The sequence below is a fragment of the Talpa europaea genome (genome assembly GCF_964194135.1).
Source record: "Talpa europaea genome assembly, chromosome: 10".
NCBI classification, from domain to species: Eukaryota; Metazoa; Chordata; class Mammalia; order Eulipotyphla; family Talpidae; genus Talpa; species Talpa europaea.
Window position 1 is genome coordinate 44,653,031 of NC_140077.1, and position 24,105 is coordinate 44,677,135.

The 24,105-nt window shown below is 47.9% G+C and overlaps 1 protein-coding gene across 4 annotated transcripts in view; it reads right to left on the reverse strand.

Annotated features, from left to right (window-relative positions):
- HK1 (hexokinase 1) overlaps positions 1-24,105 on the reverse strand; it is a gene marked incomplete at both ends in the record, with an annotated part of 75,069 nt that overhangs the window by 40,071 nt on the left and 10,893 nt on the right. For 3 of the 4 annotated variants that reach the window (XM_084246193.1, XM_084246192.1, XM_084246194.1), the window contains 2 exons: positions 2,917-3,065; positions 13,144-13,306. In XM_084246193.1, the coding sequence (XP_084102319.1) occupies positions 2,917-3,065; positions 13,144-13,306 (312 nt within the window). Of the gene's footprint in view, positions 1-2,916; positions 3,066-13,143; positions 13,307-17,537; positions 17,638-24,105 lie in introns of those variants that run through there. The other variant, XM_084246195.1, reaches the window with a different exon arrangement.

Here is a 24,105-nt window from a genome sequence, read left to right on the forward strand (position 1 = left end):
AAGACCTAAACATTTATTACTCAAAATTTTCCAAACTAAAAAAGGATGTTTTAAGAATGCTATACTTATGCCTCCAAAATTATTAAAGCTTAAAATTGAGGGCCTCCCCGGTGGCACAGTGGATGAGCGCTGGACTGCGAAGCTGCCCGCAACCTCTGCAGCGCCAGTTCGATCCCCGGCCGCCAGGAAGGGTCCCACATGGCGCGCAGACCTCTCCTGCTGCTCCCACTGCTCCCCTCAGCAGTGTACCTCATTGGTCTGCCTGTTCTGCTCCCCACTCTGGCTCTGGTGAATTCTCTCACCCTCCCGCGCTTCTGACTATACCCAGTGCTTGTGTAAATAAATAAATAAATCTTAAAAAAAAAAAAGGCTCAAAATTGCACTGACTGTTTTGGGATACTGTGTGTGTATGTGTGTATATGTGCACATGCACATGCGCACGCGGGTGTGCGTGCGTGTGTGTGTGTGGGGGGGGGGAATGAGATAAAGCTAAACAGAGTTAACAACTGGGGAATCCAGATGAAGGGTATATCAAAGAGCTCTTTGTGTTTATCTTAAAACTTTTCTGTAAGTTTAATACTATTTCAAAGAAAATGTTTCAAAATCTATTAAGAAAGCCCATGGGTTTCAGAAGAAGAGCTCATACAACCCCAAGAATTCAGCACTGTTCATAATTCTTGAGTCTGAATTACTTCATGGATAAAATGGATACCTTGGCTTACCAGAATATTCTATAGATTGATGACTATATCAGAAAAATGGATCATCAGATACTTATTTCTAACCTCACATCAAACTTCTGGAGGAGAGGTTTCCATTTCAGCCCTATTTTTCAATTGCCAACCCTCTCCTCATCCCCTGGTTCTTCCTCTTTGCCCACAACCCTCACATTTCCTCATCAAAAAAGCTGAAATAAATAAAATGAATAAAGATAAAACCTGGCCTAAGAGTGTTCCATGTTGCTGAAGCTGTAGCATCTGGAGCCGGGCTGCCTGGGTTCAAATCCCAGTGCTATCACTTACGAACTGTGTGACCCACGGGACTGGTTACTTGATATCTGAGCCTCAATATTCTCATCTGTAAAATGGGAATAATAATACCTACCCAAAAGGGTTCTTGTGATGATTTAAATGAATTAATCTACATAAAATACTTAGATCAGTGACTTGTATATAACAAGTGCTATATAAGTATGTATATTATCTACATACGTTATCATCATCATTTCTTTGCAGGGGGCAGAGAGAGAAACAGCAGGAAACAAATTGGTTGGCAAAAGCTTGGCAATTGAAAAAAAGGGGTGAATGGGAACCTCTCCTCCAGAGGTTTAATGTGAGGTGAATCTGGAGCTGAGAAGATGGGACAGAATCTGGGAGAGAGGAGATACTGAGGGCAGCAGTCAGAGGGAAGTCTCCATGGAAACAAACATAGGGAACATGCCCCTTCGTGTTGGGGTACACCCCTTAATTTACATGTCCTGTTCCTAAAAAGCCAAGCCAAAACACATGGGGCTGTCCACAGTGCAGAGGGACAGCCCTGACAGTGAAGACAGCAGGCAGAAATGGCTCAACCCCAGGACCAAAGGAACAGGGTGTAACAGGAGAGTTGCCAAATGGGTAGAGCAGGATACCAACCCCTGACCACCCTGCAAAAAAGAGCAACACGGTAGCCCACAGGGCAGGATTAGGGGACCTATCAGCTGGCACCCTTCATGCACAGTAGATGAACAGGCCAGTTTCTGTAGCCCAGTAATGGAGAAGTAAACAAGGGAACCTCCAGGCAGAGCCATTTAATAAGTGATGTACCCATTTCGGTAATGACTAAAAAGTGGCCAACTGTGCTAATGAGTGTCACCTTTGAAGCTCACTGTGACAAGGTCTGAAAAGCTCTGAGCGCTGGTAGCCAGTTAAAAGTCAGAATTAGCTCTTTCCCTCAGACAAAGAAAAGGCTTTGTTCCAGGTCCCACCCATGTTAATTTAGGAATAAGTGGAGTCAAGAGAAGGCTCCTACTTCTCAAAGTCCAGCCCAGAACAAATGGGTTTTCAGGAGAACTTAGTCATGAACCTTGCTGTGAACACACCCTCCCTAAAGCAAACACTTGGCGAGGTCTGAATATGAGCTTGAATACATCTGCTAGAGAGTAACCAGCTACAGACTCGGGAAGCCAGAACATGGGAGAGGTGCAGAGATACTCCATAGATGATGGGCTTACAGGGCCAGAAATGACTGAAAACCTCACAGGGTGGGGTCTAAGCCCTTATCACAGGGTCTTCAGTGAACTAGGGGGCCACTCACTGCAACCAGACAGGCAGGCGAGAGGCAGCCAGCCCTTTTGAGCACACCCAAGGCCCCTCGGCCATCACAGGACGGCAGTCCTTGGGGGTGGGGTGAGGGAGACAGGGTTGGCCTCAGGTACAGAGTGTGAATGGAAGTGATGGTGATTTCCCAAGCAAGGCTCTGCCCTCTGCTTTCTGTGCCAAGGACTCATAAAAGGCTATTAAGTCAGGTAGCAGGGAGCCCCTGGTTAGCTCTGTAAACTCAAATTCCTGCTGCCTGACAAGGTCATGGCCACACCCCGCCAGGAGGCTAATGACTTGGAAGAAGGATGTTTTCACCCACCAGCTCTGCGAAGCCTGTGCTGAGGAACCAACATGGAATGAATGCACTTACCTAACAGGGCTGCTTGGCCTCCTTCTCACACCCTTCACTCTGTGAGAATCCAAGCAGTCCACTCCTAGCCACCACATCACCCAGATGGTGGGGTCTCTTCCAGCTGTCACACAACCTTCTGCCCAGGAGTCCCTCCCCACACATATCCACGACAGACTTTTCCAGTAACCTTTCTCAAGGGGCCAGGACACCAGTAAGCCTGAGGCCAGGCGCACTGGGGCAGCTTGGAAGGGAGAGAGGACCCACCTGGCTTCCACTGCCATGCACGATGCTCTCCGGCGTGGGATAAATCTCAGACTCCATAAAAACATTCTGGCTTTGCTCATGATTCACTTGCACTCGCAGAATTCGAAAGAAAGACCCACCAAGGTCCAGGGCGATGAAATCTCCCTTTTCTGTCAGGGGAAACAACAGGTAACACATCAGACTTAAGTGTTATGAGGAGGCCCCTGCCTTGCCTGCTTCTCCGCAGGGTCCTGCCTCTGACCCCAGCTGCGTGGCACTTTCATGTTCACAGGAAAGCAGGAGCCATGGAACTTCCGCTGGCCACTGCCCTGAGGAGAAGGTAAGGGCCACCCTCTCCCACCTTGGAGCCTGCAGGCAGACAGCTTCAGGCAGTCCTTAGCGCAGTCCCAACCACAGGGGAATGCAGTGCGGGCTCAGATACAAAGCCCAACCCATCTTTCTCCAAATCCTTGCCCTGATTCAAAAATAGCACTGTTAGTCATAAAATAAAAATTAACCAATAAAAATAGCATTTCAAGTCAGAGAAAACTGTACCTCTGAGGTGATCCCATACCTTGGGTTCATCCTATGCCAGTTTCAGATACCAGTTACAGCTAGGCCAGAGCTCCACTTAATTTCCAGGTTCTTTTTTAAATTGTGATAAAATGCACATAACATAAAATGTGCTGCTGTGAACATTTTTAAGTGTACAATTTAGGGGCATTAAATACACATAGAATATAGTGCAAGTAGGGCCTCCCCGGTGGCGCAGCGGTTGAACGCTGGGTTGCGAAGCTGCCCGCTGCCTCTGCAGCGCCGGTTCGATCCCCGGCTGTTCCCTGGCTGGCTGCTCCCCGGCCACCGGAGGAGGGTCCCACATGGCGCGCAGACCTCTCCTGCCGCCCGCTGCTCCCCTCAGCAGTGTACTTGGGTCCTTCTGCCTGCTCTGCTCCCTGCTCTGGCTCTGGTGAATTCTCTCACCCTCCCGCGCTTCTGACTGTACCCAGTGCATGTATAAACAAACACAAACAAATAAAATAAAGAAAGAAATAAAACATGCCTCTATAAAAAAAATAAAAATAAAAATAAAATAAAATAAAATAAATATATATATACAACCATTAAGCAATAACTCCCTTTTTCCCCTCCCCCGGTCCCTGGGAGCCACTATTCTTTCTGTCCCTATGAATTTGCTTGTTCTGAATTTCATGTAACTGTTGGTACCACATTTTATTAAACATTCATGTCTACTAATGGACACTGGTCTGGTGTTGTTTCCACCCAGGGAAAGTTCTACCCAGGGAAAGTTTCTCCTGGCCATAAGAGTAAATAGTCCTGGGCCTCCCTGGTGGTGCAAGGGGTTAAATCTCAGCACTATGAAGCTATCTGCAGCTAGGGCCAGGGTGCTACCCACATGGCACAGCAGACCTCTCCTGTCTCGCCTGCTGCTCCCCTCAGCAGTGTATTTTAGTGGATCTGCCTGTTCTGCTCCCCACTCTGTTTCTGGTGAATCCTCTCACCCTCCCCAACCTCTGGTCTACACCACGGCTCTTATATGTATACATAAATAAATCTTTTTTAAAAAAGAGTAAAGTGGCCTGACACGTAGTGTTACACGCGATATACATGTGCAATGGAATGTCAGCCTTAAAAAGGAGGGAAATGCAGACACGTGCTACAACAAGAACAAACTTCAAAGATTTTATGAAATGGGCAAAGTGAAATAGGCAAGATGCAAAAAGACAAATATTGCATGAAATCTAAAACAGACAACTTCATAGGCATGTTTATGATGCTGCAATGAAGATTTGTGCACAAAGCTTTGCGTGGACATGTGTTTCTATCTCCCTTCCATTTATAATATAATATGCTATACCGAACAGTGACCCATGTTTAATTTTTTGAGGAACAGTCAATTTTCCAAAGCAGCTACACCATTTTACATTCCCACCAGTAATCTATGAGGGCTCCTATTTTTTAATGTCCTCTATAATTGTTATCATCCATCATTTTTACCTGAAGTTGACTAACAGCAATGAGCACCTTTTCATGTGCTTATTGGCCTTTTGCATAACTTCTATGCTGTACAGAAATCATTGGGGGTTGGGGGCCGAGAAGCATGTTAAATTGCCCTTGCCTTCAAGTTACTTCTCCTCCAACAGAGGAAGATAAGTCATATATACACATAAAAAATAATGAACACCCCATTATTTGCAAGTATATGATCCCTGGTTCATTTTTAAAATTCAGCTATTTGCCTTTTTCGTTGAATTGTAAGAGTTCTTCATATTCTAGATATAAGTACCTATCAGATCCATAATTAGTCAATATTTTCTCTTATCCTGTGTGTTGTCTTTTCACTTTCTTGATGGCAACTTTTGAAACATAAAAGTTTTTAAGTTTAATGAAGTACCATTAACTATTTTTTTTCTTTTGCTGGGTGTATTTTTTGGTGTTATATCTAAGATTCAACTGCCAAATTCCCTTGCGTGGCTGAAACACAAGAAGCCCAGCTAGTTTTAAATCATTTCTATCGTCCACAGGAAAAATGTGAACAGGGAATGCTGGGAAGCACGTTATCACAGATTCGTGGGAAATTCTAACCCTGACTTCGTTGGTTGTTCAAATCGGTTAGGTCTTCTATCCCCCCATTGTACTGACACAATTACCAGGTAAAGAAAACTGAATGTGCCACAGCTGGCTCCTCTCAGGAGAATGAGTTCCCAGAATTTCAAAAGCACTTTATTTTACCCCTCAGCAAACAATTGTTGAGCCCCTCTGGACTCAGGTTGCTAAGTCTGCCTTTTTTTTTTTTTTTTTTTTGTAGGATTTATTTATTTATTTATCCATACAAGAACTGGGGTGTAGGCCAGAAGTGCGGGGGGTGAGAGGATTCACCAGAGACAGGGTGGGGAACAGGAGCAGAACAGGTGGATCTACTGAAATACACTGCTGAGGGGAGCAGCCAGAAGACAGCAGAGGTCTGTTGTGCCTTGTGGGTTAGCTCCCTGGCTGGGGATTGAACTCATGTGGCAGTGGCTGTTGATTGCTTGATAGCCCTGAGACTTTAACTCTTGCACCACCAGGGAGGCTCCTAAGTTGTTCCATTTTAACCCCATGAGGTAGGTTCTGTCAAGGTCCCCATTCTACAGATGAGCAAGAGGTGGGAGGTGGCTTTCCGAGCCAGCCAACAACCAGTAAGCAACAGAGATAGAATTTGAAGGTAAAGCCCAAATTCATAACCAGTGTAGAAAACTGCCTCAGGAACAAAAATCCCCAAGGATTTTTGGCATCCGAGGGAGACTTCAATGCATCCGAGGGAGGATGGCATCTGAGGGAGACTCCAGAATGTCTGGAATTGCTAATTCTTTAGGGGAGCTCTTCAACACCTGTGATTCCTTGTAGCTTTGGGGTTGGTTTTGCTTTGTTCTATAGTGAAGATAGAGAAAGCTGAACCTGGTAAACAACTATAAATCATTTGTGCATGTAAGTAATAGGCACAAAAGTGAATATTGTATTAAGATGAAATTATGGGCACTTTTAATTTTGTTTCAACATTTGTTTTAATTTAGTCACTGTTATAAAGTTTCAATTAACACTGACTTATTTCATGTTGTTTTATGTTAGTTTTTCATCATAATTTTTTTAAAAAAGGGAAATTTTTCAGTCACTCTGGTCAAAAGTCTCATTGTCAGTTGAATTGATGACCTAAAATAAGTTTTTTAATTAAGTTTTTTAATTGAAGGATCATTGACATATAACACTCTATATAGATTTCAGGTATACAGCCTTAGGGGAGGAATCTTACATTGTCAAAATATTAACAAAGATGTAAAACAATGGTACTTCATAAATGAAAATTAATAAAATAAAATATAAGTGGTTTAAGCTTAAGTTCCAGGGACACAGCAGCTGGGAACTCCGGCTTATTGGTGTTGATGTCAACACAGAACAGGTAAGAGTTCTCAGCCCCTCTCACAGGAAGGGGTCAGGTAGCACCTTCACAGGGCCTGCACCTGAAGATTACCTATAGTTCTAGATGCCTGAAAGGCAGACACCCTGCCCCTCCCACTCTCTACAGCTCCTTTGTTTAACAAACACAGGTCAAGGAGTCCCAGGAAGTTAGGAGCAGAGAAGGTGAGCATGAAAGGTGTCTTTGACTGTCAGGACAACATTAAATACAGAGCACTCCACACAAATGCAAGTGTGGAGTTCATGGATTTGAGGGGTTTCTTGCCTAAAGAAGCTTACAAGGGTTCACTGTCAAGCCCAGTGCAGCTCCTAATCCTTCCCTGCGCAGAGATTCTGGTTCCAAGGTGCATTTGTAATTGCTAAAAGAAATGGCAGTTGGCACCTCTTCTGACAATCACATTTGCAGCTCAGGAAACATGGGACAAATATTAACTCACATTCTGGGTTTATGGATAAGGAAGCTCGAACCAGACCAGCTGAATAGTTCACTCATGGACACACCTGTGGTGAGGCCAGGGCGCCTCCCTTTTCCTTGTCACTCTTATACTGCAAATTCTGGGGTGCTCATTTTTCTTTCTGTGTATAGGACTTATCTTCATCAGCTGTAGGATAAGCAAGTTGAGGGCAAGGGCAATTTAACATGTTCCCTGCCCTGCCCTAGTACTGCATCCTACACAGCAGGCAATCAGGAAATGCTTGCTACTAGTTCAGTAATACCTGCCTGGCTCAAATGCATGGCCCATTTGGTCCTATTCTCTGCAAGCAAAGGACACCAAGGAATGACCTCTAGTAAGGGGAACAAGATTTCCGGTTAACTATTGACTGTCTGGTAACTCTTTTGTATAACCACCCTCCCCATTTTTCATCCATGAGGCTGGGGTAGCTTGACCCCCCTGCTCCAGGCCTAGGGGAACCAAGGTGTGATCCAGACATGTGATTCTGGGACATCCAGAGTCATCCATCTTAGCCATCATGATTGGTTCAGGATGAGCATAGGACCAAATCAGCCAGTCATCACTCTCTCCAAGACTATCACTGACACAATTAACTCTATGGTCAGGAGTTAGCCAGGCCTGCCAGGACTATCTCTACCACCATAAGGGAGAAGTAGCTTATGAAGGAAGCCAGTATGAAAGACTGAAAGAATAAGAGACAGGTGCGTTGTCAGATACAGAAGCCAACCTACAACTAGACTTTCCAGTTACACAAATCTTTTTTTCCCTTTTTTACTTATACCTATTTGAGTCAGAACCAGAGGGCTGATTAAAGGCTGTCAGAGTCATTCAATATTCTGGGTTTTTATTTATTTATGTTTAATTTCAAGTTCAGCCTTCTTGGGCAGCAGTGGGCTTCCCTCCAACTTCCTTTTCAAGTCTGGTCTCCACCTTCCTTCCACTGGCACCAACTACTTGCGACTTATTCCCACATTTCCCATTTCCAGCAAAGCCAGGAGAACCACTCTTCTAGAGAAGGCTCATTACACAAAACCTATGAAGGGCCTAGCAACTCTCCACTTTCTAATGACAGTCATTATTACCAGCAAATAATGGAAAACAAACACAGGGACAGATGTCTCTCTCAAGTCTAGACCTGCACTGGAATACAGGGCAAATAAGAACTCCGCCTTCAGGAAATGCCTATCTTTGCCCTGCTCTAGAAATTAATTTTCTACATGAGAAACAAAAGCATTCCCTCCTGTCTGCAATCCTCCCATTTGATGAGAGCTCTACACCCTCAAAAACCCAGCCAGAGCACTAGATATTCAGGAGATTTCATAGATAAGAGCACACTTTTGAGATAATCCTACCATTTTTCCAGATAAGGGGAGCCAAGACAGAGAGGGCAATTGACTGTTGGAGACCCCGAAGGCATAAAGTGCTGAGACAAGGAAAACATCAGGGTCAGGCCTGGAAGACTGGTCATGGCTAAAACACCGTTTCTGTACACGGGCCAGTCTTGTGACCTGTGCAGATCAGTCTTTTAGCCATGACCAGTCTTTCAGCCATGACCCTAATGTTTTCCTTGTCTCAGCACTTTATGCCTTAGGGGGTCTCCAACAAGTGACCCACCTAAATGCCATGGGAAAAGAAATAGTTTCCTTGCTTTGGCTGGAAAGCAGTACTCTCTCTCTCTCTCTCTCTCTCTCTCTCTCTCTCTATATATATATATATATATATATATATATAGGGAAACCCCAAAATTAGCTGTGACCACACCACAAATCAAACATTTTTTAACTCATCTCTTGGGTAAAGAGTGTGCTAGGATCCATGAAGCAGAAACAAGGAAATATTCAACTCAATATATCCTAGAAAGATTTATAATCTACTTGAATCTTATAATATCCTTAGTGATGCATGAGAAAAGCAGGAAAAAACAGATTTTTTTCTCTTTTTTTGTGGTGAATGGGGTTTTCTCAGGGAGGCTGGATGCAGAGAAGCAGCTATGCCCAGAAACTAGGCAACCCAGAAGGGAGTGGACTTCTGCTTAGCCAAGTCACCAGAGCAAAAATTCTTCAATATTTTCCTTCTTTTATTTATTACTCATACCTTTCCTCCTCCAAAACTAAAAGCCACATTAGGGGTCCCCACCCAACCCCAGGATTGTTTTGTTTTGTTTTTTCCAAGTTAATGTATAGATTTTGCAGAAGAGCAATATAAAATGTCCAAAGGGGAAAAATTAATTTTAATGGGCTAATACATTTCTCAAAAACCAGTAGTTTCAAAAATCCAGTCCACCAGGGCCAAGGTCAAACAGAAAAGGAAAGGTTTGTTTTCCCTTTGACTTGGAAGTCACATAACCACTTAAGGGCAGGGACATCTCTTCACCACAGTGAGTCCAATTTATCCTTTGGTGGTTTGGGATTACCATCAATTCTGTCACTGACTAATTATACAGTTGAAGCAGTGATTAACATTTCAAAAAGGGAACAGCACCATGGTTTATTACAAAGGAGATCTGCATTCTGATGGCTCCAGGGGGCCTCCTGTTTCTTGACTGATAAAGGTATGCAAGGGAGGTGATGGTTGGAGACACAGCATAGAGAGCAGCGGGCGGCCAGGGGCAGGTATCCACAGCCTTGACCTCAATATCTATGTCTATATGCGTGACTGCAGGGACCATCCCAAGGGGAGTGTGGACCTTGGGCATATGAACCAAACCAAAATATTAGCAACAGTGAAGGGAGAATGGCTATAGCATGCATTATGGGTTGTACTGTGTCCCCCTAAAAGTTTTTTTTTTTTTTTTTAAATTTTCTAGAGGCATGTCTTATTTATTTATTTATTTATTATTTGTTTGTTTGTTTGGTTTATACATGCACTGGGTACAGTCAGAAGCACGGGAGGGTGAGAGAATTCACCAGAGCCAGAGCGGGGAGCAGAGCAGGCAGAAGGACCGAAGTACACTGCTGAGGGGAGCAGCGGGCGGCAGGAGAGGTCTGCGCGCCATGTGGGACCCTCCTCTGGTGGCCGGGGAGCAGCCGGGGATCGAACCGGCGCCGCAGAGGCCGCGGGCAGCTTCGCAACCCAGCGCTCTACCGCTGCGCCACCGGGGAGGCCCCCCCCTAAAAGTTTTAACCCTTGATATGCTCAAGTCCTAATCCTTGATATCCAAGAATATGACCTTATTTGGAAAGCATCTTTGTAGAAGTCATCAAGTTAAGATGAGGCCATTAATGTGGGTCCTAATCTGATGGGTGTCCTTATACGAGGAAAATGCCACATGAAGGCACAGAAACATGGGGAAAAGGGGTGACAGAGGTGTCACCATGGGGTGACAGAGGCCAAGACTGGATAGGCACAGCTGCAGTCAAGGAGTGCCAAGGACTGGCAGCCCCCACCAGAAGCTGGACTAGGACGGAAGGATTCGACCCAGAGTCCCAGAGGGAGCATGTCCTGCTGACACCTTGACTTTGGATTTCCAGCTTCCAGAACTGTGAGACAGTATATCCTTGTCGTTTAAAGTCACCCGATTTTTGGTACTTTGTTACAGCAGCCTTGAAAACTAATACAGGATGGAAGATACAGTCTGGGAGGAGGGGCCAGGAAGGAGGGTAGGGGAGGGGGCGGGAACGGCCCCCCGGCAAGGCAGGGCAGATCCAGGCCTTGTGCTGGGCGGGGAGGGGGTGGGGGGGGTAGTACTTCAGGACTTGGGCACACCTCCTCCTCCTCCTCCTGTTCTCAGCCCCGGTCTGTGCTCCTGAGAGACCCTAAGCACTTGGCCCATCTGCACTAGAGAAGAGAGACGCTCAAGAGGGAGAAGGGACCGGGGCTGCTGGCTCCAATTCCACAGACCTTGGTCAGGTTTGCCACATGGCGTATCACCACATACGTCATCACTGGCAGGACACTGCGGATGGGGAGATACGTCATTATTTTATGCACCACGAAGAATGAAAAATGAGATTATGGCGCAAGGCACTGCTGATTCTAGATCTATTCAAATAAAAAAAAGAATGTCTCAAAAGGATGAAATATGGTAACAGGTATCAGCGGGAAAGATCAAAAAGGCTTGGGGGAAAGGTTGATAGGTTGGGTTCAACAGCTTCTTGGCTGCAGGGCTGCTCAACGCTAGTAGGTTGGCATCTGTGGAGACTCCCTAAGGGGATTGCTTTTCCCAAATGAGGGTGAATTCTGGACCCTGATTGAAGAACAGCTGACGGGGACAAAAGGCTAGATTACTGGTGTACTCTGATTGCATGTGAGTCCCTCAGCCCAGGAAATGGCTTGTGAAAGAGTGGAGAGAGCCCCTGACACATGGTCCAGGTTAGGGGAGCTAGCTTGAGGGCAGGCTGCAGGAAGGAAGAGAAGGCCTCTCCTACCAGTATGTGTGGGCCCCAACCCCAGGATCAGGTCTCCTTCCCTTAGTGGGAGGCATGCACTGACACACCTCTCCTACAGACCTCCGGAGAGGCCCAAATGCTCCTGAAGGTATGTGCTATCCAGGGCTGAGGAAAAGCAGAAGTAAATTACAAAACCAGAGACATCAGAACAAAACCCAGGCACACCACAGCCCGGTCACTCTGCAGCCAGAATCTCTTTGGTTGTTATTAAAAAGCCCAACTGCTAGTAACTTAGACCTCAAGGAAAACAAAAGGGTGGAGATGGAGCAGATTTTAAATAGTCAAGGAGGTATAATCTGAGATGTGAATACCACTGCGTGTGCATAAAGCAACCCCACCACGGCCACAGAAACAGAGCTCAAGCCTCCTTAGTGTCTGTGCCTCATTCAGGACTTCCCTGCTGTGGCCAGTCTGCCCCAACAACCTAAGCCCCTCTTTCAGGAACATTAGCTGCCACTGTGCAGTTTCCCAATGTCTGGCCTCTAGGTCTCACACAGATGCCCTCACTGCTACTTTCAGGGAGCCTCCAGGACAGGGAAGAAATAGTGGGAGGGCACGTTCTCATACCACCAAGAGAAAGACTGTCTCATCATCTCTCTCCCTTCTCAACAGCAGGTAAGCCCCAGTCCCAGACGCAGAAGACAGCTCAGAGTGGGGTTCCTGTGAAGTGCCACCTACGGCAGACACAGCACCCAGCCCTGCAAACTACTAACTGTGGATCAGCTGCACAGAACAGCCCCCATTGTCAGGCCAGGCTGTCACCTCTCAGCCTTTGCTTTGCCAAGTGCTGGAGCTGAAACCACTCTCTGCAGAGAGGGCTCTAAAATCCTCAGGGGTTGCCCAGCTATGCAGATGCACACCTACATGATGATTTGTTCTTTGCAGTTCTACTTCCTCTAGTTATTTCTCTGCTTTGGGGTTTACCTTGGTTCAGCATCCAAGAAATCTGTCCAAATGGGAATCTCTCTTCTGTGTCTGAGAATCACCTAGCCAATCAGATTTGCTACTTATCTGGGGTACTGATGAAGCGATTCTCCCAAAATGAACTCTTCATTTGTTCTTTCATATTCTGAGACATAAGCACAATCCACACAGCATCTGCAAGATCCATAAACACTACTACTCTTTCTCATCACATGCCATGAGATAGGCCGATGAGGGCAGGTCAACCTTGTCCAACCACAGTATCTCCAATGTCTGCCACATGATACATATGTAGGAGACATATGTAGGATGGATGGATAAAGGGAGGGAGGAGAGATGGATAGTGTGTAGATGGACAGATGGGTAGATGATGGATGAATGGAGCCGAGGGAGGGAGGATACAAGGCTGGGTGGAATAATAGATAGATGACATCCTAAAAGAATGAATGAACAAGTGAAAGTTGGAAGGATGGTTACAGAGTATTCAGTCCTCTGGGTGTGAGACTCACCTGAACCATCAGGAATGGACCTTACAAACGTTGGCAACATCTTGACTGCAGCTGTTGGATTATAATCCCGGGAGAGGCCATTCTTCATCTCCTTCTTGAAACGAGCCATGATATCTAACAGAGTCTCATCAGAGAGCCGCATGGCATAGAGATACTTGTCAATCTGGGGAAGGATGAGAAGGAAAGCAAGGTCAAGGCTGAGGATAGTGATTTCAGCTCAGTCGCTAGGAGCAGTGGGAGATGCCCACCTGCCTGAAACAATCCACCCCCTCGGGCACTGGAACACAAATATGGCACCTCCTATGATGAAAGATCATTCAGTGACAGTCAACCTTCTCTCCTGGAACAGGCTTTTAAATGCTTTGAGTCCCATTTTGTCACCTATAAAATTAACCAGACATCTCCAAGTTCTCCTCCAACCCTGGAGTGTTACCCCTGAGATCCCTAAGTGCCCACCAGAGCAAATGACACCTCCACACAATCCTTCCCAGTGACAGGTGGCTGGCTCATCTTCACATGGTTGGCAGTCCCACAGAGGTTAAGAACAAGGCTTTCAGCCCCACCCCCACCCCACACCGGTGCCACAGGGGCTAAAGTCTCAGCACTATGAAGCTATCCGCAGCCACTGCAGCATGAGTTTGATCCCCAACCAGGGAGCTAACCCACATAGCACAACAGACCTCTCCTGTCTTGCCTGCTGCTCCCCTCAGCAGCTTATTTCAGTAGATCTGCCTGTTTTCTGCTCCCCACTCAGTCTCTGGTGGATCCTCTCACTGCCCCCCCCCCCACACCACTGGCCTAAACCCCAGTTCTTGTATGCATAAATAAATTAAAATAAATTTTAAAAAAAAAGAACAAGGCTTCCAGAACCAGTCACCTGAGTTCATTATTTAACAGTTGTGTGAATTTTATTTTCCTCAAGTGAGAAGCTGAGACAATGAATAGGACCTAACGCACAGGACGTCATAAGATCAAATGAAATGGAGAAGCACTGAGAACAAAGAAGTCACTCAGTAAAGGTCAGGTAGTATTATTAACATGATGCTGGTGAGTTCCTTGGACATGACTTCAGGGCAGATGGAAAAGGTGGCTGTAAGGCTGGAACCCTTCAGAGAACATGAGCAGAAGCTCCGTGCACAAGCCATAACCCCGCAGCCCCTGGAGGTACAGACACCTGTGGATTGCCATGCTCATGTGCCAGTGTCCACACTTCCAAATCAGAGCGCTCTCACATGCAACCCACCTGCCTAGCCTGCTCCTCTTTCAGGATTCCCATTTCTCAAGATCCCAGGCTCTGAACCCTCTGTTCTGAAGAAGAAGCACAATCCACACAGCCTCATGGTTTGTGGGTTGCCACCCACTGTTCTCTGAACCCACTGTTCTTCCTTCATGGCATCTTTCTATTTATTCACTCAAGAAGTATTTGCTGGGGGCCTCCCTGGTGGTGCAGCAGTTGAGCGCTGGGCTGCAAAGCTGCCCACAGCCTCTGCAGTGCCGGTTCGATCCCCGGCCACTGGCGAGGGTCCCACATGGTGCGACAGACCTCTCCTGCCACACCCGCTGCTCCCCTCAGCAGTGTATTTCGTCAGTCTGCCTGTTCTGCTCCCCGCTCTGGCTCTGGTGGATTCTCTCACCCTCCCGCACCTCCGACTATACCCAGTGCTTGTATAAATTAATTAATTAATTAATTAATTGATTAATTAAAAAAGAAGTAGTACTTCCTGGGCACCTGGCTCTGGACTAGACACCCATCCTAATGGCACCTGTCTTTCTGGAATTCCCCAGGGGTCTTTCTCCCCATTCATTCTTTCCATCACTCGTCGGCCCAGACAGTCCCAATCCACAAAGTGCCCAATTTTCCATCTTCAATCTCTCTCCCTTCCAATTCATCCTCTACATGACTTCCACATGCACCTTCTGAAACTGGGACCCTGATCATTCATCCTCTGCTCAAAGCCTGGCAACCCCCACCCCCACCCCACCACCATGTGCAAGGTAGAGTGTGGCTCCACGCTCTCTCAACTCCTGCCAAAGCACTGTTACTGTTCCTGGCAGTTGTGTGGCTCACCTTCAGAAAATCCCTTCCTTCTCTCCCCAGCTATCCAAATCACCTAGCCTTCAAGATCCTGATCAGATGGCACCTCCTCCTCCACTGCCCTCTCAGACTGGAGAAAACCCCTCCCTCCACACTGACCTCTCAGCACAGCACAGCCCACGTCCCAGCTTTCTGCACCTGTCACCTGGACAGGTCCTGCTACACTCACCTAGACCTCCCTATGCCTCCCACACAGCCTTGCACACAGGACAGGCAGACAGATGCATGGCCCAATGAGGCTGAAGGGGGCTGGACACTGATCAGCCTCTGAGGATGCTCACTTTCAGGATGGCTGGAAGTGTCCTGAGTCGGGAACACAGAGGTCACTTCTGCGTATTTTGATCTCATGCCTCATGTGCCCTGCAGCCCTGCCTGCTTCAGAGAGAATCAGGGCACTGGAAGGAGTCCTCAACATCCTCTGCAATTGAAACAATCCTGTCCCCAATCCCAATCTCCTCTATGACCACCACATTTTCCTCTTCCCCGGGGATAACACAATGTAAAGACCTGCATACAGAAACCACCAAAAGCTGAAACAGAAATTGCCTGAATTGTGGCCCTAGGAGGAGACACACTTTGTTCTAAGCCCAAGGGTGCTTGGATGAAGGACCAAGGGTGGAGGGCAGGACCAAGTAAAGCTGTTGTGCCGCTAGACAGGGAGAAGCTTCTAGAAAAGACAGGGCCTGTCCATAGCTCTACAGCATCCTAATACATGGTGCAGCTCAGCATAGGGACACTGATACAAGAATCCTGACATTTCAGGATAGTTAAGTCAAACCCAAATAAAGCCTTGAAGTTCACAGGAGAGAGTAGGCTGGGACATCAGAGACAACCTGGTCCCCAAATTTCTAGGAAGGGCAGGCTTTCCCCCTTTGGTTCAGGTTCACAATTCACACATGGTACAACTCTCAAAAGAGATGTGGAAACTGGGGCCAAAAAGAAGATACAACTTAGAACAGAGCTAGAGCGGAAACTAAGGCCACCTAGATCTCATTTGAATGAGGATACGCCAAGGGAAGCCCTTCCCACCAGTCCTCGGGCACTCAGAAGGGGCCCGTGGGGCTACACTGGCCAGAGAGAAGTTGCCTCCTCTGGAACCCAGAATATAACCTGGCCAGTAAGGCACCCAGTGCAGGGCTCAGCAGGTCCACACCATGTAGACTGTGGCCCTTTAACTGGCTGGAGAAGCAGACAATCGCAGGTTATGCCCAGCAGCCCAGAGCACCCAGCTCTGGGGTGGGTGCCTCGTTCCCCTCGTTCAGACAAGTCCTGCTAGCTGGGCTGCCCCTGTCCACTTGGGAGAAAGCCTGAGGATGGTCAGTGGGTGGATGGAGCTAGGAAAGAATAGCAGGAAAATCGTTCCCGCCCACTTGCTCCAGATCTCAGGGTGGCTTCACTCTGCAAGAAGGTGGTGCCAGAGCTCTGGGGAAAGCTGGCAGACTGCTGCGGACCTGGAAAAGGCCAGCTCTTGGTCTTTGGGGGTTTTGTCAAAGTCAGTGGCCCTTTCAACTTTTCTGTTTCTGCCCTCCTCTCCACAATATCTCCATGTCTCTTCCTCTCCTCCCACCTCCCCTCTCACTCTCCCATTCCATAACCCTTCTCTTAGGACGCTGCCTCCCAGCTAAGGCTGCTTCACTGCTCCGGTCTGTTGCTGGTGCCCAAAGAATCCTTCCTGTCCCTCTAGCCTTTTTGGTAACAGGGGGCATAATACAGCACTGCACCCCTTCTGGCAGCTTCAAGTTGCTGGTCTCAACTTCTGGAATGTCTGTCATAGGATGCAGGCTCTCAGGAACAGTGACAGTAATCCCGACTGCTCATTCTTGCACTTGGTGTCTGACCTGAGCATGTAGGACTCTGGTAGGGCTGGAAAGGAAATGGGGAGACCACACACCAAGCTGGGTCCTGCAGACTCCTGGCAGAGGCTGATGAGGCCCCATGTCCAGTCTCTGGGGTACCTTTATCATCCCCAAAGGGAAGAGCACTTCTCAAGAGGATGGGGAGCCAGTCAGCTGCAAGTGCTGGTGCCCTAAAACTGCTCAAATTCTTGTCCTGGAGTGTCCCACTGGCAGGCCCAGAGGGTCTGGAACCCTCAGCAGCTCCAGAAGTTGGAAAGCAGGAGAGGCAGGAGACGTCAGAAGAGACACTGCCTCGCCAAACCCCCTGGCCCAAAGCCGTTCAGCTAATGAAAGAAGCCAGCGGCCTGGCACGGGGTTAAACTCAGAGGATTCTGTGCCAACCTCAGCTCCACCTCCTGCTCCCAACAAAACACACACAAAAACCAATTCAAGACTGGACATGCCCAAGTGACCAGGCCGGTCGTGGCAAGAGACACCGTAACCACTGGTGACCCTGGCATTTTGACCCGCTGTGGAAGGGGCACAGCATGGAAAATTTTCACTCCCTCTCGGCCACTGTCCCGTGAGGATCAAGACGAAAGCAGGGCAACAAGTGTGACCGAAGCTGCTTGGTGTAGGCCTTTCAAAGGAACTTTTCAAGTGAGATACTTCACTTGCAAAGGAAACCGGGGAGCTGGCAGTGAGCTTAAAGTTAGAGATGACTCTTGCTCAAGGGCAGAGAAGAGATTTCAACACCAGATTCACTTGTCTTTCTTAACAAGACTGACTCAGGAAAGAACGGGTCCTGGATGATGATTAATATTTTTTAAGAATAGCTCATTCTTGCAGAGGGCTTCTGCAGAGGCACTTCGCATGCATCTTCCCATGTGCATGTCACAGAAAGATGAAATGAGCTCGTGCAGAACTTGCAATGGATGCTTCATATGTTAGTTCCCTTTCTCCAGACACATCGACACAGCAAAGGAGGCAGGAAAGAGATCATTATTCGCCATTTCATGGCACAGGAAACTGAAACCCATGACTCATGCAAAGTCACACTGTTTGTAAGTGGCAACTAGTTCCAGAGTCCATGTCTTCTAACCCCTCATTTTGGGTTTCTCCTTGAGAATTTTCATTCATCCTCATGTGGTGGGAAGAACACAGGGGGCTGACTAGAGAGAACTGGGTTCAAATATACGATGTACTATTTATTAGCTGTTGGGCAAGTTACTTAACCTCTCTGAGTCTTGCTTCCCTCCCTAGTAAGATGGGTATGACTTTCACCGCACAGAGCTATTGGCAGCATTTCAATAACATGCCAAGAACAAAGGAAACATCAAATACCATCTCCCACCCTCCCATCTACATGGTCAAAGGAGACACTTTACCATCTCCCTCACTCCCCGTCTCATAATCTCAAGTCCCTAATTCCTATGACCAAAAATAAATAAATAAATAAATCATAAAAATGCATTGATTGCCAAATGTGACTGACCCATTTTATAGAAGAGAAAAATAAAGGTAGGTGGCAATGCGCCCGAAATCATGACAAGTGAACAATTCTGGCAAAGGTCCTCTAGGGGGGAAAAAAAAACTAACAGTAAGTTACAGTAACAATTAGTAATACATACTTATTATTTTAAAAAATCCCAACAACCCATACACGCATAAAAGTAAAAGTCCAAGTTCTTTCTCCAAGCTTCCCAGAATAAAAGCTGCTGTTAGAGCTTTATGTTCTAGGTGGCCTTCCCACCTTTACTAACTCTCATACCTACAGGCTGATTTTAAACTCATTTTACAGAAGTGAACTCATAGCATAAATACTTTCTCGTCTGTAATCTTAGCCACCCCCCCTCCTATTTCCTCTGGCAATGGCCTATAAATTTCACACCAACGACCACACTTCAGATTTCCTGAGGATCCTGCCTAGAACGGATGGGCCGGTGTAGACAGCTGTGGGGGGTCTTTGGGGGTTTGGTCAAAGTCAGTGGCCCCTACTTCCACAGCTGCCTAGCTCTGCCTCCCGCAGACACCTGAGTCTTTGCATCTGTCATGTGGGTATGCGCACACGACTGATCTAAAAGGCTCTTACTTTGCACAGCACTTTCATACGCTGGTCCTTAAGCTAGCCTATCTGGAGAAGCAGGGCCAGTGTCTCCACTTCCAATGCCCTGAGGAAAAACCAGAGTTTACAGGGGTTCCTCGAATGGCCAAGGTGACCCACTGGTCAGCAAGAGAAGGGAGTTGGATGCCAGTTCCTCGATTCCTGGTCCTGAGCTCCTTCCTCTGAACTTTTCTTGCTCAACCCAGGGAGAACCCAGGTCAGGGCTCCCTAGAGCAGGCAGATGTGGGAATGGGGGCAGCATTAATGGCACAGCTGTCACAGCTCCAACAGCTCCAGAAGCAGCACAGCGCTCTTGCCTTGCAGAAGCAAACCAGTCAACTGCTAAGTGCCTCATTCTCCCTCTATCACTACAATCTGTCTGATCTGCTCATGTCCCCTTTCACGCAATCCCAGGAAGGAAATAAAAGCCATAGCTAAGGGCCTCCTTGGTGGCGCAGTGGTTGAGCGCTGGGTTGCGAAGCTGCCCGCAGCCTCTGCGGCACCGGTTCGAATCCCGGCTGCTCCCCGGCCACAGGAGGAGGATCCCACATGGCGCGCAGACCTCTCCTGCCGCCCGCTGCTCCCCTCAGCAGTGTACTTCGGTCCTTCTGCCTGCTCTGCTCCCTGCTCTGGCTCTGGTGAATTCTCTCACCCTCCTGCGCTTCTGACCCTCCTGCGCTCTGTCAAGTACCCCCAGTGCTTGTATAAATAAAAAATAAACAAATAAATAAATAAATATTTAAAAAAAAAGAAAAATACAAAAAAAAAAAAAAAAAAAAAAAAAGCCATAGCTAAGCCAAAGGTCTGGGGGCAACAAGACCCTCCACCGTGGCACGTGCCAGCCTGACTCTTCTGTCCCTCGGCAGTGTCCCAACCCTCTTCCTGCCTGGCCCCTCCTCGGGCTGCCCGGCCCCACCTCGATGCTGCAGGTGGCAGTCTGAGAACCTATGCTTCTGTTCTGCTCTTGGCAGCTGGCCCCTAAGCAGGAAGGGAGTTGGCCACAAGGAGAGACATTTTGACCTTGTGGGTTCCCTACAGGAACCACCTACTCCCAGCACCCGTTTGCCTTCCCTCAGACAGCCCAGGGCCTGGCAGTGGTTCTCCTCCCAGATCCACCATCTGTTCTGCTTGCTTGGCCTACAAAAGGACTCATGGTGCCCTGCTCCTTCTTTCTCCCAAACTCACCTTCTCCACGGCGCATGCCATGATCCGGCCCGCCCCACACTCGCTGCTCCCCTCCTCAGCATTCCCTCAGCCGTCAGTGAGCACTAAGAAGGAATTAATTTGCCCTGGTGGCTATGTCACAGTCGAGAGTCCTTCCCTGGCGCTGTAGCCACATGTGCATGGTCTGAGCCTCCAGCTAGACCATCAGTGCCAGGGGTACAGAGGCCATGCCTTCCAGACCCTTTGTGTGTCCCCCAAAGTCCTTGGGGTGGCTTCCTGGCCGGACTTGGTGGCTGTTCTGCTGGGCGGGAAGGTCTCTGGTGACGCCTAAGCTGAAAGGTCTCAGAAGGGTTTGCTGGCTCAGATAAGCCCTGGAGACTCCTCTTCCCTGAAAGGCCCAGCCCTTCTTTTGCAGCACCAGCCCCTCACTGGAGCCTCACGGTGGCCTGTATGGGGCCAACGGTCTCCCTGAGGTACAGAATGTTCTAAATGCTCTCTAAGCCCCCCTTCCACTCACAACATCTGCATCAACTCAAGAGCACTGTAGATAATCATTATTCTCCCTCTGCTATCCAAGCCTCCCAGAGACTGCTGAATACCTGGAAACTACCAGAAAAGTGTGTTTGGGACAATAAATTCCACTTTAGAGGCTCCTTAGAGAAGGATGTGTGTGCAAACATCTCAAAAGCAAAAAGCATCCCTTCTGCATGTTAAAACACTGTGAGAGGAGGTGCTCCCTTCCCCAGGCTTTTTCAAGGCTCAGACATAGCTGTCGGTGCCTTGTCTGTCATTTTTTTATGTTTGTAAACTGTTGGTTCCATTCCAATGAGCATGGAACAAACACCTACTAAGCACCATGGATTAGTCATGCCACATCTTGTTTACTCACAACAAATTAGGAGAAAAAAAAGGAACGCCCTTCCTGATGAGGAAACTGAGGCTCCAGGAATGGGGATACAAGATTAAATGTGTGCACTTCAGTCAGTCCTGATCCAATATGCACAGGTGTGTGTATAGCATGTGTGTGTGTGCATGCACACTATCAACCCCATTTTACACATGAGGTACCCAGGCCACCACAGTCAAGTGAAAGGCCTCAGGCCCCCAACTACCAGGGCTGCTCTAGTTTAAGGCTCCAAACTGAGCCCGCCTCCTTCACCCCAGACTCCTCCTGCTAGGAGGATGGTGTAAGGTTTTAAGGGCTGACTAAGGACCTCCTGGTGTCCTTGGCACCCACTCATAGCTGTTTCCGGGCTGGTGGGAGAGACCAAACCCTTGCAAGGATGAGAACAAAGCTGTCACACTGAACCAGCTAAAAATAAAAGAGGCATCAGTCCCTCAAAGGAAACAGAACAGGCCTGGAATGTGGCAGGGCAAGAACAACAGGCTTAATGCTCAGTCTCCTTCGGCCTCATGGTGGATGGCTTGGGCCAGGCCAGCCTTCACCCTAACATTCAGAATGTCCCTGGATCCTCCAGACAAGAGGGAAGAAAGGATCCAAAGTACAGGCAGTTTTGCTTTCCCGCTGAGCCACCCAGAACCCAGGCCCTGCCTTACAAATGCAGCAGCATTGTGTGTAGACCTGGCTGAAAATCGAAAGACCCTTGGCCCCTCCTCCAGCTACACCAACTCTCTCTATGGCCTTTGGCCAGTCACTTTCATCTCTACGTTTTTGTTTTTGTTTTTTTAAAAAAGATTTATTTAGGGGCCTCCCCGGTGGCGCAGCGGTTGAGCGCTGGGTTGCGAAGCTCCCCGCAGCCTCTGCAGCGCCGGTTCGATCCCCAGCTGCTCCCCGGCCACCAGAGGAGGGTCCCACATGGTGCGCATATTAGGGGGAAAAGGATGTCCCAAAGCAAATTCCATATAGGCTTTGTGGACTCCACCCCCACCCCAGGTCAAAGCCAAAGACACTGGGAACTCCAAATCCCATCACCACCAAAGGGAAGGTGGCTGGGACCTGAGGGTGGGGTTAAGCAGCCAGGTGGATACAAAAGGCAGACACGTGGGCTTTGGGGGCGCTCTCCATTTTGGCTCTCAGCCAGCTCACAGCGATCCGGCCAGCTCTGAGGGTGACTTTGGGTTTCCAGGTCGTCGGATCGGGTAGGACGCATTAAAGACTTTATTTCCCTATTTTCTCCCTGAGTTGTACATTTTCCTTATTTCTTTTTCTCTTGTAAATAAACCTTTTATTAACCCTTTTGCGTGTCTGTAGTAGAGTATTCATAAGTCCCTTTAAAGTGCGCGGGTGAGGACCCACAGCCAGGAACCCGTTTAATATCGGGGTTGCTCTATAACACGCAGACCTCTCCTGCCGCCCGCTGCTCCCCTCAGCAGTGTACTTTGGTCCTTCTACCTGTTCTGTTCCCCGCTCTGCCTCTAGTGAATTCTCTCACCCTCCCGCGCTTCTGACTGTACCCAGTGCTTGTATAAATAAATAAATAAATCTCATTTATACAAGCACTGGGTACAGTTAAAAGTGCAGGAGGGTGAGAGAATTCACTAGAGGCAGAGCGGGGAACAGAACAGGTAGAAGGACCAAAGTACACTGCTGAGGGGAGCAGCGGGCCCAGGAGAGGTCTGCGCGCCATGTAGGACCCTCACCTGGCGGCCGGGGATCAAATCGGCGCTGCAGAGGCTGCAGGCAGCTTCGCAGCCCAGCGCTCAACCACTGCACCACCGGGGAGGTCCCCATCTTATGTTTTTCTATCAGTAAAGCAGCAATAATGAAAACTACCCTCTTGCTTCAGGGATCCCTCAGAACATAGGCTTCACAGAAATTCATGGCTACAACTGCAGAATGGTGCTAGGACCCCCATCCCTGCTCAGGGCTGTGGTCATCTGCCCGATCCAGAAAACTGCACTCCACTCACCAGACCTCTCCAGGTACCTACAGATGTGTTCTGGGTAAACAACAATGCCAACACCTGGAATCCACACAGGTGTGTACTTCCCGAGTGTCTCCACATCCAGTCTCTCAATGGATAAATGGGCAGGTAGTAAGGTAGCATTCATTTATCCACCTGACAGATAAGGAAACTGAGGCCCAGGGAACTTAACAGCCACCCTGCTCACATTGGAGGGTTTCTTTAGAGATAAAAGATCCCAGCCTCCTGGTCTTATATCAACAGATGTGGCAACTGAGACCCACGGACCCACAGGCACCCACTGCTGTAAATGTAAAAGTGCCTCTGTCCAAACTTCTGAGCCATAAAATCCACTGCCCAGCAGAGTGCTGTCCAACAGAAACACAATGTAAGCCACACACATACAATGTTAAATTTTCTATTGGCCATTTTCATCTTATAACATTTTATTTAACCCATAGCCAAATTATTATTCCCACACATCATCAATATTTTAAAATTATAAGTATTTTAAATAATAAAGTATAAATATAAATATCTTTTTGTCATACAAAGTCATTGAAATCCTGTGTGTATTTTATGCTTAACGGTGCATCTCAAATCAGACTCATCACAGCCACACAGGACTGGAGGCTCCTGTTCTGGGCAGCATAGCCCTAGTACTCCAGTCAGACCCCCATGATGGGAACCTGGGGTGTGGGAGGCCGTGGCAACACTCTGCTTTGGAAGTCTGAAGCCCCGGACCATGGTCCTGGTTCTGCATGTAGAGAGAACTGCCTGCTCTCATCAAGCAGACCTACCTCCCTGCCCAGGTCCTACTGCTTCTGGCCACCAATATCACATCAAATCCACTCTCCTGAATCCTGCTTGCCACATATGTAAGATACAGGAAGAAATACC